A 14591-nucleotide genomic window follows, 5' to 3' on the forward strand; every position below is an offset into this window, starting at 1 on the left:
ACTGGGCGGCTCGCCTTCGAACATGGTGGAGACGGAAGGAGTTGAGCTTCGTCATGGGTGGTACCTGATTTGCCCTGTCAGTTGTGCAGTAACAGTTTGAGGTGCCGCAAACACGAGATTCCAAATGGCTGTTTCTTTAAATTTTATTTTCATTTCTCCGTGTTTTATCTTACCGGACTCTCATATCAACCTTGTTCCCCCCATTTATTTTATTTCTCATTACTTGTCTTCAGACTATCTATTTACTTACTTGGGTAGACTTGACGGAGAGAAATCGTCGGCCAGCTCCAGTGGTTGCCTCAGCACGATGCAGTGGAGTCGCGGGCGGTGAATGCGCCACACTCCCGCCGTATGCGCCACACATTTCACGTGATGCATACGTCGTTTTCCGTGCTCAGCCCCACCTAGAGATGTCAGGTAGTGATCCGTGAGCTCCAGTACCTGAACCCCGCCGTCGCAGCCAGCAGTGACGCCGGACGAAGCAACAAGCAGCACCACCACCACGACGAGCGCCAAGCTGCAGCGCTCCTTTCTTTAGCAATGGTCAGTCTGCCCTTTTAGAATTATCGGCGAAATAATCTCTGTTCTGACCATGCGCGACAGTCTCAATCCCTCCGACCCTACCTCCAATGCGTCCGCAGCAGCTTGACTGCCGCCCTGACGCTATCCAACTTTGCCTCGCAGACGGCCGAACGACACAATGTCCCCGAGATCGAGGCCCAGTCTTCACCTGAGGTGCTTCTGACCCCGTTGACGATCGCGCGCAACGAAAACGAGCGCGTCCTCATCGAGCCCAGCATCAACTCCATCAGAATAAGCATCAAGATCAAGCAGGCAGACGAGATCGAGCATATTCTTGTACACAAGTTTACCCGTTTCCTGACGCAACGAGCCGAGTCATTCTTCATCCTGCGAAGAAAGCCGATCAAGGTATACATGCACCTGGCTGGCCGGCCTTCCCGGCGGGAGCTGGGCTGTTGGCTAACAAGGCTACAGGGTTACGATATTTCTTTCTTAATAACAAACTTCCACACGGACGAGATGCTCAAGCACAAGCTTGTCGACTTTATCATTCAATTCATGGAGGATGTCGACAAGGAGATCTCCGAGATGAAGCTCTTTGTATGTACTATGTGGCCAAACATTAACTGGCGGGCTAACAATTGGCAGTTGAACGCCAGAGCGCGTTTCGTGGCAGAGTCTTTCCTAACACCGGTACGTAAATTCTGAGAGGTTGAGGAATTATGCTAATTATCCGCAGTTTAACTGAAGCGACAAAAAATCAAATTCAATGTAGGAAAATTGGACAGTCGAGTCGTGAATATAAGGGGGCTGGGTCAGCCCATATCAGTGTAGACGCAGAAAGCTACGAATTACGTAGCAAATGACACAATTTCCAGTTACCAATGGCCTGCAATCTCGGGAGTCACAAATCTGATGAGTTAAAAGCTCAAAGTGAAACGAGTCGTATTGACTTTTCTTTACAATAGGCCGGGCCGCTGGGACCCGCCACGTTCTGACTTGAGATGGCGATGTCGGCCGTTTTCTTCACATCACTAGCAAACGGAGGCAGACTTCACACCATGCACCTCAGTCAACGGCGCCAGCTGGCCATCACGCCACCAACACATCACACAGGCTTATATATAAGAACATTCCTTTCTTCGAGCTTCTTTTCTCCCTCCTTCACCTTCTCAACGATAAACCTCTCATCCCTATCGGGTGGCTTGAATTGACGCCAAGCCAATCGATCTTCAAGGCCGCGTTTGCTACGGCGACTGCACCTTGTCTTCAACTACTTTATCTCCCACTCTTCGTTTCACTTCTCTCTTCAGACCCCGGCGGCTTGCACCGTTAACCTGCTTCACTTTCCTCACCATCATCATCCACCACGAGCCTTGCTGTGCCATGTAAGTCCCGAAGCTCTGCTTCCTCTCTATCGTGTTTGACCAGTTGCTGACTACTATACCAGCGCTTCAAAATGGCGACTCAAAGCCAATCGCTGCTGAAGCTCTTTACTCCCGGCTCGGACATCTCCAAGATTAGCTTCGACCCCTCGCTCCCCTCGCCGCCCGATTCCAACTCTTCCTGCGCATCCTCGGCCATGCTCTCGCGTGTCAACTCTGCCTCTTCAGCTGTTGTGATGCAGAGCAAGCTGAACCCCGAGTCCGCGGTCTGGATGCCCCCAGGCTGGGGAGAATTTTCTCCCGCGCCCTCTAAGGTAGATTTGCCCAAAACACTCCCCTCTCCGCAACGCTGACTGTGTTGAAAGACCACCAACGCTGCTCCGGCAGAGTCTGATTTGTCATCCAGCTTCACCTGTAGCGATGATCTTGCACACGAGCTCCTGTCCCAGGCTATTGCTCAAGGCTCTGTCTCTTCGGTCGGAACGCCATAGAATGGTACTCCGGCCAAGGGCCAGGGCGAAGAGCCTCGCAGCGGTGATTATGCGTTCCCCAGCTACACATTCATCACTTCCCCATCATCCTCGCATCGCCACCACCATGTTCGCGGCAAAAGCAGCATCACCAGCCCGATGCCAACCTCTGGACGCATGACGGAGCCCAGAAACTACGCGCCGCGTACCTCTGGCCGTCCCATGCGCAGCGAGCCGCCGCCCAAGTTCAACCTGGAACTGCCAACAGTATCCCAGCATGAGTGGGAAGTGCTGCCGCCCCCAGAGGCGTTTGATCACCAGCTCGGCGCTATGGTCCAGCAGGTTCTGCCTGCCCCTCAGGCCCTGACAGTGTACCAGCCGCCGGTCGAGGTGTACGATGGAAGGTCCGACAAACTCAAGGCGCTCACGAACCCGGCCTGGGGCGACGCCATGCTCGCTGCTGTTCTCGACCCTAGCAACATGCCGTTTGTTGAAGCGGCCAAGCAGGCTACGGCCAAGAATCACGGTGTCGTTCGTCTTGGTAACGTACGTACCCCAGAGAGCGATCCCAAAAAGAAAACCACCCTCCACCTTCCCACATGCTAACTGACTGGTAAAGATCCCCTTTGCCACCAAGCGTTCTGAGGTAATTGCCTTTCTCGGACGTAACTCCAAGATCTTGAATGACGCCGACGAGCCAGTCCATATTATCATGGAAAAGGTCACGAGCAAGACAATGGACGCCTACGTCGAGTTCATGACGCTAGAGGATGCCATGCGCGCGGTAGAGAAGCATGCGCAGAACCAGCTCTCTGGTAGGCCGACACGTCTAGGAGATCGCCCTGTGGACTTGCAGCTCTCCAGCCAGGCAAATCTGATGAAGGACCTTTTCCCTGTCGCGGCTGGTGTCGTCTGGAAGGGGGTTACGCCCGAGATCCAGCCGCATAAGCCCAATGAGCCGTGGGCTAACTTCAAAGGCTTCATCTCCGCTGAGGAGATGGTCATGCTTGTGAAGCATGTGGAAGTTCCCCATCGAGTAAGTTCCCTCCCCATCACCTGGCATCGACGTTCTCTTTTCCCTGCTTCTCCCCACTGACTCAATTCCCCCTCCTCTTTTCCTTCTCCCTCAGTCCCCTTTTTCCAAGGAGTGCCCTCAGCGCCCCTACGAATGCCTTATCAGCACCCTGCGCAAGTTTCCCTGGTACATGACGGCGTGCATCACGGTCGCCCAGCGGGGTGCGATGTTCCAGGCGACCTGCGATCTGCTGCGACTGCTTCTCAAGAGCCTCGACAAGGGCGATGACCCCGTGAACCTCAGCAACCAGCTGCTGCGCCGCGTGGCGAAGGCTGCCATGGAGTGTCCCGGCTTCACGGCCTTGATGAAGGACGACATCGTCTGGATCGTCGGCATGTCCGAGGACGAGCAGCGCGCCTACGGCCAGCCTCGGTTCGCGAGCAGCTGGCGCCATCAGTACGCCCTGGTGCCCAAGCTCGGTATGCCACTGGACGTTGTTGAGGTAAATTTTCGCAATCCTGCCCTCCACCGCCACACACTGTCGCAGTGCATAGCTAACACAGCATGTCTTCAGTGGTACATTGCTGCGATTCGCGATCGGACGATGCGTGACGTGTTTGCGCTGCCCCACGGCGACCGTCGCGCTGTTCAGGAGAAGGCCCAGTCCACTGACGGATACTGGGGCTACTTCTGGAACGAGCTCAATTACCCTGAAGGCGCCGAGTTCGACACCATGACTCTGGCGCACGTTGCCCAAGTCGAGTTTGGAGTTGTTGAGACTATTCTTGCTCGCGCTTTCGGTTCTATGTGATTTTCTTTTGTTGACACTTGACACTTGAAGACACACATATGGCTGTTCAAAGTGGCCTTGTTTCTTTTCTTCTACATAGTTCGCTGTTCGCTCATCATGGAGGAGCACTCTTTTTTCGATGGATTATTTTTGAAGTAGGTGTTTTTGGGAACTATTAAACACGTTGATTTCCCGGGGCTATTACTTGGCTGGACATTTGACATGGAGACTCTGGCGACCTGGGAACAAGGGGAAATACGAGCTAGGCTGAGATTTTGCGTTGACACTTCTTCAATCTTCATTGTACTTCTTACCAACTTCACTTAGCTTATTGGTTCAGCGACTTGTACATCTGTCGCTAGGGTTACCTAAAGGGCTAGGAACAAGACTAGTCACTCAGCTTAGCAGTTGTAGTTCAAATTCAGAGATGGCACTGGTTATGCACAGATACTTCATTGAATGCTTTCCTGTATAAAGCCAAGTTTGTGAGACGGACCGCTGACGGTTCTCAGAGTGTCGGTGCGGGGAACGCCAGGATATTTGTGACAGGAAAAGCAAATTCATCATACTGGAGGGTTTTGTCGTAACCCAAGTGGCATCGATATCCTGGCCTCCATTTGCCTTTCGTTACTCCGCACCTATGTTGGTCTTAGCAGGCTTATGCAGTAGCTCAGTCCAGCGGCACTGCACTACAACAGAGCAGTAGTGCGGAATGGCCAAGGGAGAGGGAAAAGGTGGACAGAAGAAATAAAGATATAGAATGCTATGGATGAATGGGTTCAGTGATCTTCTGCAAGGCCGTGCATCGTTTGGATGGGTGTCAAGTTGGCTAAAGCACGAACGCCGGACTGCGAACTTTCGTCTCGGTCACAAGCTGCCTTGTTTCGTCGACAGTGGTGGCGCATATGCTGCTCGATATTACCCACCTAACGTAAGAAGGTACTGGTAGGTAATTCGTGGGTTATCTAGCGGGAAACCCCAACTTTCGATGAATTGTCAGGGGCCTCGTCAATGGCAAACGGCGGGTGCGGTGTGTTTGAAGCCCAGCCACATTCAATCTATCCAGTACCGCATGGAGCCAGATCTTGCCCGACGGAAGCACGGCAGAATCGACAAAAAAGCAACAACAATATCAGATTCATCATGGGCGATATCAATGAATTGGCATTGGATGAGATGATGCGGGAGCAAGTTCAAGCCCTTTTTTAATTGGGGCGGGCCGCGCCAGTTGGGAGATTTGCTAGAGCCATTGCAAATATCGGACTGAAGAAATGGGTCTTGTACCTGAAGGTAGCCTGCTCTAGCGTGGGGTAAAGCATGCAGTCCACTGAAGAACTCCACTGGAGCTCTGAAAAGCTCGGGCCAAGTCGACCGCTGTAGGGTGTGGCTTCTGCCCAGCACCACTTCAGGCTGCTGCCGGACCCACTGCCCGTTGTTTATTTCGGTAGGTACCCACCATGTACCTCAGGCACCAGCCCACCAGCCCAGATTGCTCAACAAGCAACGTGCGTGGCACCGCTGCAGCCAGTCGTCGTCTATTCGCCTGCACGCCCTGAAACGTTTGCGATTCGTCCCTTGTTTGCGATGCAAAATTTCTTTCCAAACCTTTCCATCTCCTGCTAGTTAGTTATTGTTGAGCCTGCACCAAGGACTGGCCTGATTGTTTCCTTCCAACCGCACGTTTTCAAGCCAACCCACCGCTTGTTCATCAGATAATAGTCACAGCGACAGCCCCGGCTCCACTGTAGCTGTCTTTAACACCAATTTCTCCAAAGAGCTCCCTCTGTGTTTTATTTCCTTTCCCCCTTCCACTCGGACTTGCTCGGAGTATCACCATTCTCGATTCTCAAGCGCTTCTGTTTCTCTTTTTCGACAGTCGATTCCATCCGATACCCAGCGAAGATGTCTGCTGAAGCCCCTGTTGAAGCCCCTGTTGAAGCCCCTCCCGCGGTGACCACGACCACCACGGCCGAGGCGCCCAAGTCGCCTCTCGCCAAGCTCACGGCCCGCCTCGCCGAAGTCATCACCAAGGCCGACTACAAGGAGATGTGGGGTGTCGAGCTTGACAGCTCGCCCGAAAATATCCCCAGCCAGGTCGTCCTGCAAAAGTTTCTGCGCGCCAACGGCAGCGACGTGGCGGCCGCAGAGAAGCAGCTCACGTCGGCGCTTGAGTGGCGCAAGACGATGCAGCCCGCCAAGCTCGTCGACCAGCAGTTTGACAGGAGCAAGTTTGCCGACCTGGGCTACGTCACGGTCCACAAGGACGACGCGGGCAAGGAGACGGTCATTACCTGGAACATTTACGGTGCCGTCAAGGACAACAAGGCCACTTTTGGCAATGTTGAAGAGTAAGTCTCTGCGCGTGTTCGCGTTGCACCAGCGCAGCAACCGCTAACATCAGCCTCCTAGGTTCATCAAGTGGCGCGCCGGTCTTATGGAGCTGAGCGTTCAGAGGCTCAAGCTCAACGAGGTCAAGGAGCTCATCCCCGAGGGCGGCGAGGACCCCTACCAGATGATCCAGACACACGACTATCTCAACGTCAGCTTCTTCCGTATGGACCCTGCCGTCAAGGCCGCCAGCAAGGAGACCATCCAGACCTTCTCCATGGCCTATCCCGAGCTGCTCGCGCACAAGTACTTTGTCAACGTGCCCTTCATCATGGGCTGGATGTTTGGCGCTATGAAGCTCTTCCTCGCCCCGGCCACCCTGCGCAAGTTCCACCCGATGACCTCGGGTACCTCCCTTGCCGCAGAGCTCCCCAAGATCGCCGCCACGCTGCCCAGCGAGTACGGCGGTAAGGGCCCTAGCGTCAAGGAGGCCGGCCAGCAGCTCGCCCTCGTTGAGACTGCCCCAGCCACCGACAAGACCGAGCCCGTCAAGGCTGAGGAGCCAACTCCTGCGGCTGAGGCTCCTGCACCGGCTCCCGCGGCAGCTCCTGCACCGGCTCCTGAGGCTGCTCCTACGGCTGCACCCGAGCCGGCTCCTGCAGCCGCAGCCGAGGACAAGCCCGTGGCTGAGCCTGCCGACAAGACGGAGGCTGTTGCCGATAAGGTTGAGGAGACTGCACCAGCCGCTGCCGTGGCCCCCGAGGCTACCGCCGGACCTGTTCCTGAAAAGACTGTTGCTTAATTTTGAAGTGAGAACCATGGAGAAATATCCCAGAGAATGTCGAGGAAGATGAGCGAAATACAAATGATACCTAGACTAGAATATCTTGAGATGTCGCACGATTTCGTGTGATTTGCAATAATACCCGTATATCCGCTTCAAATTACCTACCCAGTACTCGCCAGTGGCTGGGAGTTATGCCGTGTTTCAGCCTGTGGACAGCCCTGCCACAGCGCTCACCCGTAGAACTCCGGCATGCAGCGCCCTGCATATGTACATCTAGGTACTAAAAATTCCTAAGTCTGATCATTACGAGTACAGATAACCCCCGTTCACTAGGTAGTTTTCTAGCGATTCCAGTTCGTCTCTAGAATACAGATGGAAGCCCTCCAGTGCGCTCCGCGGTCGTTTCTCGAACCGCGCTGAGAGACTGGCAGCCTGATGCAGATTGCGTCCGGAGCAGGGTGCTGTCCATTAATTCAGGCGAGGCGGCCAATCGGGGTTGCTCGGATTGAGATTTTGTAGGCTACCCTCAGCAGGGCGTTAAACTTGCGGGTAGCGAGACCATCCACTGGCTGGAACATGTCACCATATCGCCTGACGTACGCCTCGATGTAGTATCTTGCAACAGCCATGCATCCCGGCAAGTGACGGATGTGAACTGGTGTTTGTTTCTATTTCTCAGGTTGTGCTGGGGATTCCGGTCAGAACTAGGACTCGAGAGATGATTTCTAGAATACCGGCCCAGGAGCCTTTGGGGGCTTCTAGTCTCTTTCAACCTTGGCCTTAATGACATACCTGTTATACATAATAACACGAGCAAATTTTCTGGATCTACTATCTCGAGATGCTAGGGTAGTCATGCGTGATCTTCTTTTTTTGGATTGTCTCGTATCCGGGACATCCAGGAGAGCTCAAATGCGATCGTGGGATCTCGGCATCGGCGCGTCTCCCAAACAGAGATGGCGATAAATTAGGCAATGACAATATAGTCGGAGAACCTCTAAAGTGCGGTGGGAATTCTTCACGGTGGGCGGCCACGGAAGAAGCTTATCTGTCTCGTCGATAAACAGGATTATTGTTGGCCGCGGCCATCGGCACGATCCCGCAGGTACGGCTAAGACGCGACACCCTTTGAATTGGGCAACAAAGTACCATAAGATTTTCAATCTGCGAAATAGTTGTAGTTGAGCTAATTGGGGTAATTGGTAATCTAAATCATCTTGTATAAGTATCTTCGGCACCCTCCGTTGGCTTGAGGGATGGTGACCATTAACCTTGACAATCATGGATTTGTTTGATGAGGCTTCTTGGGAGCAATTTTGACTTGGTTCCATGATGTGGGATAAGGAACGCATCACGCGTCTGAAGTAGATGGCATCGTCTTGAATTTTGTAGAGGAAGTGGGTAGATGGAAGAGGCCTGGGTGATAGCACAGAATGATCCGTCGGTGGTTAACTGGCACCAACAGATTGCGGCTGCAATTATTGGAATTATCTAGACCTTTTCTGTAGTTTATGGACACGTTGAATAGTTCAAAAAGGAAAGGTCTGGCTGGGATGAGCCGTGATGTCTCTGCGGCATACATCGCGTGCACATGTAAATCCGTGGCCGACAGTGCGGTTGTTCTATCGAGGGCCAGCTAAATACGGCGCTCTGGGACTTAAGAGGACCTCCGTTGTAGGGTATTAGCGCGTCTTATCACGAAAGATGCAAATGTGGTGACACGGATTCTGCCGGGACTCGCGGCGGCGGCCAGAAGCCTGCCAGGTAATGAGTTAGTCGCAAGCGCCTTGGTGCCGCTGGGCTGTCCGACGTGATGCCGCCGTCCCGAGTTGCGCCGAGGGTCCCGGCGGTAAGTTGCATAGGGAATCATGGCGCCATTTGGATGATGTTATGTAGAATTCCGTCGGAAGAGCGCCATTTTCTCGAGTCTCGCGTTCTTCTGCACTGTCGTGGGCGGAGTCCCCGTCTAGCTGGGTAACCGGGCGCGAGTCATCATAGAGAAACATATGCGACGAGGCGAAATTTGCGGATAACGGCATAACCACACACCATCAGCTGTAATAGCTGCAAACTGGCCTCAGAGCGAATTGCAACTGTTTATTACTCCGTTGAAGCCGATTTTTGAGCGAGTGTCAAGGTGACGGTGATTGTTGTTGATGGAGCTGTGTCAGCGGCTGTAACTAGCAAAGCCACAGCATAAAAAGGCCTCATGGATATTTTTGCAGGCCGAGCAATTTCTCAAGGTTTCGCACAACGCCGTGGAATCAAAATTGGCACTATTAAGGGCGCAGGCGGCGCACAGCGTTTGAGTTCCAGGTGAGCTGGTCGGTTTGATGAGCGGTGGATATGGCTGGTGAGAGCCTCATCACGACAACTACAAACAGGACGGGGTAGAACGCCAGAAAATAAGTGCATCGAGCTGAATTAGCCTGAGAATAAAAAGTGTCAAGCATAATACGTCTGATATTGGCCGACATGGTTGTGTTGATATACAAGCTGGTTCAAGTGCCGAATTCGGCAAGTCGACGAGGATCATCAGCGTATTAGGTGCGAGCCAATGGTCATGTAGTTTGATCTTAGAGGCAAACATGGTGGCTAGACAGGAAGTCATGATGAGACGAGAAAACGGCTTCCCCGGAGCGGCCTGCGAGACGCGGCCTGAGCTGTACTATGGTCTAGGAACGGGAAGATCAGGTTCAGGCTTGGTTCAAGGCTGGGCCTTGTTATGTTTGTTGCCGAAAGGCAACAGTTGGGAAAAAAAAGAGAGCCAATAAAGAGTACGAGGTATGGAACACGAAAAGGAATAACGTGATGGCCGAACAAGGTAATAAATAAGCCAGTCGCCCGCTCCCTTTTTTTGGGGGTGCCTTGTGCGTGTCTGGTCTGCTGGCTCTCTCTCTTGTCTCCTACATTTGCCTGTTGCCATTCTTGAACCACTCAACGTCGTGGCGCTTGGAGGCAAGGGCATCCCGACAAGACCTTTTGCGCGATAAAGTCATCAAACAAGTCAGCTATTGGAGACAGAAGCATCGCCTCCTCCTCACTTTGTTTCTTTTTCCCCCCTCTTCCCCTACTTCATGCGTTGATGGTCGAGTTGGCATCGACATCCATCATCTCCATCTCCCCCATCTCCACCACGCGTCGACGCGCGGAGAGAGCTGAACCAGCCCGCCCCCCCCCCCCCCTCCAGCGCCAAAACGAAAGGGAGCAAAATAATCGCGTCTCCGGGCGGTCATCGAGTCAGCTTCTCTCACGGCCTGTGAGCTTCCCGCCGCTAGCTTCCTGTATGTACAACATTGTCCAGCTTCCAGCGTCAACAAACGGCAAGGAAAGGGACTAATAGGAAGGCGGCGCGTGCCACAACCCGCCAAAAAGGCCCTTGTCCGCTAATCAAAAGCTCTGTTACGGATTTCCCTAGTGCCATTTTCCTTCCTTCGTCCTTTTGCACTTGTCTTGGATTGCATTGCGGTAGTTGGTGCCGCTGCGACGCCAATCAGCATATCCCATACCGCAGTCTGTCTCGCCCCATCGTCTGGCCTCGCCTCATCTCGCCGCTTCACGCGCAGCGCCAACTCTCCCTTTTCCTTTCCCTCAAACCGTCACTTGGTTGGTGGCTGCACAATTCTTCCTTTCCCTCTCGCTGTCGTCCACTTTTTCATCTCGTCGTTTTTTTTTGTTCGTCTTCATTGTCCTTATATACAACGGAACATTTTGCGCAGCCATCCTCCGTCCTTAAAAGTACGACGTGTTCTATGCGACGCGGTTCCTAGTCGTGCTTCGCCCGTTTACTACGCTTCTTGTCGCGCCCGTGGCCCCCGCGAGCACGCGCACTCATACGACAACGCACGCCCATCTTTTCCCGACACTATTTTCCTTCCCTTTCCACAGCCTCTCGCCATGTTACCGCTCCTTCTCGAATCAGAGTCGAGCGTCGCGAGCAGTGTCGTCGACGCAGCGTCCAATCTCGCGTCGTCCAGCTCCACGCCTCCCACCACCGCCGCCGACAGTGACAGCCTGCATTCCGACGCCTTCAAGCATGACATTGCCTTCATCACTGAGCCTCCAGTTGCTCCCACGCAGCCCGACTCCCAAGTGGCAACCGAGCTTGTCGTGAAACTCGAAACCACGCCTCAGCCCGAAGCTACCGCCAAACCCATCACCGAGCCATCTCCCGAGCCGATCACCGAGCGAGCTTCTGAGCCCGTCGCCGAGCCAGCTTCTGAGCCTGTCGCCGAGCAAGCTCTTGAGCCCGTCGCTGCGGCGGCTGAGCCCTCGCCCAAGCGAGCACGCCGCTCCTGCGCCGCTGCGCCCGTCTACAACCTCTCCAGACTGAGTGGCACCGATGGCCATGGAAAGCGCCGCGCCAATGGCGACGATGTCGCCGACCGCCGACGTCGCACATTTTCCGGCGACACGCTTCTCAATGATTCCATGTCAACTCGCAGCTCCATGTCGACCCGCGCAAAGTCAAAAGCCGCAATTGACGCGCTCGACCTCGGGGCATCGGCTGCCCACTCTAACTCGCCACGCGCCACTCGTCGCCTTGCCCAAGAGGCAGCTCGCTCGCGCCGTCTCACCGGTGCCGGCGTTGGCGCTGCTGTATCGTCCCTAGGATCTCGCCTGTCCAAGATTGGTAAGCGCGGAGGCAATGCCGTCGCTGGCTCGATGAGTCGGCTGTCTCGCGAGCTTTTGCGGCTTCGTGACACCAATGAGTTTTCCCATATTGACGACCGTCCCGTCATTCATACTGTTTGGGCCAATGGCAAGTATGTCGATCCCAATGCGCCGCCCCCCTCTCCACCTCAAAACCAGAACAAGGCTCAGCCCGACCCAGAAGAGGAGGAGGAAGAGGAGCCTGTCACCAAAGTGAAGCCGCGTGGGCCGAAAAAGTTCCTGCCAATGGGTCTATATGCCGGTCAAACGAGGCCCACGTTGTCCGAGTCGCATCTGACGCCTGCTGAGCGCAAGAAGCTCGACAGTCTCACAGAACTCGACTTCAAGAAAAGTGTCAACGTTTTCATGCCGGCGCCCATGTACATGGGTATGCGTTTGCTTATCCAAGGCCGCGACTTTAAGCTACCATTCCACGTTTGCAATCCGTTGCCTCCTGGCCAGCCCAAGCCCGACGAGTGGAAAAAGATGACCAAGAGTGAGACTAACACCCCCGCCGGACTCTCTTGCAACATATTGTTTTGCTAACCGGACATAGATCGTTTCATTGGTAACTCCAAGGACTACTGGCGCAAATCGCCGCACTACACAGATTACTCTAAGTGCGTCTGCAAACCCGAAGACGGATGCGGCGACAACTGCCAGAACCGAATTATGCTTTACGAATGTAACGACATCAACTGTAATGCTGGGAAGGAAACATGTACCAACAGAGCATTTGCCACGCTTACCGCACGACGTGCCAAGGGAGGCAAGTACCGCGTCGGCGTTGAAGTCATCAAGACGTCAGATCGTGGCTACGGAGTGCGAAGTAACCGCTGCTTTCAACCTCACCAGATCATCATGGAATATACTGGTGAGATTATCACGGAAGAAGAATGTGATCGTCGCATGAAGAACGAGTACAAGAATAACGAGGTAAACTCAGCTTGCCTGCTTGGGTCTGGCCTTGACATTGTGTGCTAACACAAGCCCTAGTGCTACTATTTGATGAGCTTTGACCAAAACATGATTATTGACGCCACCACGGGCAGCATTGCCAGATTCGTCAACCACAGTTGCAACCCGAACTGCCGCATGATCAAATGGATTGTCTCCGGGCAGCCGAGGATGGCCCTGTTCGCGGGGGACAAGCCCATCATGACCGGAGACGAATTGACATACGACTACAACTTTGACCCGTTTTCCGCTAAGAACGTCCAAAAGTGTCTCTGCGGCTCCGAAAACTGCCGCGGTGTACTCGGCCCTCGCCCGCGCGAGCCGAAGGCCGTCAAAGCTGGACTGACAAAGGTCGTTAAGGGTACCATCAATGCGGGAAAGCGCAAGCTCAAGGAAATGCTAGGAGATGAGACGTCTGACAAGAACAAGTCGAAGAAGCGCAAACTTCAGCCGGCCAGCGGTATCAAGGCCTCCCTGTCGAGTGCGAGCTTAAAGGCGGCCAAGGGAGCTGCGACTGCTGCGGCGAAGCCTGTTGTTTCCCTGAAGCGCAAAATCACCGTGAAGCGCATGTCTGGCCCGGCCCCGAGGAAGCAGCTAGATGGGTCGAAAAAGCGCGCGACAATCCTTTCCGGCCGAATTCGCCCGGGCAGCCCGACCACGTTAGCCCTCCTCGCCGAGAACGCTGCCAAGAAGACGTCTCCTGGCCGGGCCTCAGCCAAGGGTACGCCTCGCGCGAATCGTAAGAGTACACCAAAGGGCACGCCCAACGGTCGAAGATCTAGTGTCAGCAACACTACGAAGGGCAAAACGACGCCAAAGGGGAAAGTGACGCCAAAGACGGCCAATCGTCGGCTCAGTGGCAAGCCTAAGCAAGTTGCCAAGCCGACGATAAAGCTTGTTGAGGAGTGATGTGAGAGTTGTTGCAACAGAGCCTGACCGAGGGTTGGGTTCGGCCGGTATCGCACCAAAAGAAAGAAAGAAGAAGGAAAGGAAGAATCAGGATGAGATGCGAATATGTCTGCAGTGCAGACGGTGTGAGTAATTCTAGGCATGGATAAGGGACCGGGAGCATTCATCAGGCCTTTGCTCTCAAATACACGCGATGAGAGGAGAGGGAGCAGCGACAATAACAAGGGGGTGAGAGAAGAGGGGACGTGGCTTCCATTGGTTTGGTGATTCCTTGCTATGGAACGTGTGCGATTAATTTTTTTTCTTTCTATTTTCGTACGGCATTCTTCTTTTCATCATCAATTTTGCTCTATGGGAGGGATCTGGGGAGTTTGGGAGACACTTGTTACTTTGCGAATACTTCAACGTGCATAACTGTTTTCAGGGGGGAGAGTGGGCTCGGGGGACATTGGTCACTTTGCGCGGGCTTCTTTCTTTTATTTTCATGTATTGTCAGTCTTTTAGCAATTCAACCGCATTGGCTATTATAGTCATTATATGTGCGTGCGTGAGTGAGTGAATGTGCAGGCTGCTGGGAGGAAGAAAGCGTGGTTATGTTGGTGGTGGAAGCAAGGTTGGGGTGCTGTGAGCCGCATACGCGGGCGAGCGCTTTTCTCCGGGGAAGCGGAAGAGGGAACCGGGTGGGTTTGCAGGAAGTTTTCTCTATTTTCGCAAGAAAAAAAAGCAGTAAAACGATGTCTTTTCGGCGTTTTTTTTTTTTTTTTTTTTTTTTTTT

General features: G+C 53.7%; 4 protein-coding genes across 4 annotated transcripts; all 4 read left to right on the top strand.

Moving 5' to 3' along the window:
• Positions 1-331: 331 nt before the first annotated feature.
• Positions 332-1270, top strand: ISF_06114 (ARP2/3 complex 20 kDa subunit; the record flags this gene model as incomplete). The annotated part of the gene is made up of 6 exons (XM_018849718.1): positions 332-349; positions 409-543; positions 604-930; positions 997-1122; positions 1171-1215; positions 1262-1270. The coding sequence occupies 6 exons, from the start codon at positions 332-334 to the stop codon at positions 1268-1270; spliced, it is 660 nt and encodes a 219-aa protein (XP_018703216.1).
• A 711-nt stretch (positions 1271-1981) lies between these two features.
• Positions 1982-4203, top strand: ISF_06115 (RNA recognition, RNP-1; the record flags this gene model as incomplete). The annotated part of the gene is made up of 5 exons (XM_018849719.1): positions 1982-2221; positions 2399-2923; positions 2997-3413; positions 3508-3894; positions 3967-4203. 5 exons carry the CDS (start codon positions 1982-1984, stop codon positions 4201-4203), a joined length of 1806 nt encoding a protein of 601 aa, XP_018703217.1.
• Positions 4204-6084: 1881 nt separating this feature from the next.
• On the top strand, positions 6085-7312 carry ISF_06116 (CRAL/TRIO domain protein; the record flags this gene model as incomplete). The annotated part of the gene is made up of 2 exons (XM_018849720.1): positions 6085-6530; positions 6592-7312. The coding sequence occupies 2 exons, from the start codon at positions 6085-6087 to the stop codon at positions 7310-7312; spliced, it is 1167 nt and encodes a 388-aa protein (XP_018703218.1).
• A 3882-nt stretch (positions 7313-11194) lies between these two features.
• On the top strand, positions 11195-13816 carry ISF_06117 (SET domain protein; the record flags this gene model as incomplete). The annotated part of the gene is made up of 3 exons (XM_018849721.1): positions 11195-12446; positions 12507-12886; positions 12947-13816. 3 exons carry the CDS (start codon positions 11195-11197, stop codon positions 13814-13816), a joined length of 2502 nt encoding a protein of 833 aa, XP_018703219.1.
• Between the last annotated feature and the right edge of the window lie 775 nt (positions 13817-14591).

Source organism: Cordyceps fumosorosea, assembly GCF_001636725.1.
Source record: "Cordyceps fumosorosea ARSEF 2679 chromosome Unknown scaffold_15, whole genome shotgun sequence".
NCBI classification, from domain to species: Eukaryota; Fungi; Ascomycota; class Sordariomycetes; order Hypocreales; family Cordycipitaceae; genus Cordyceps; species Cordyceps fumosorosea.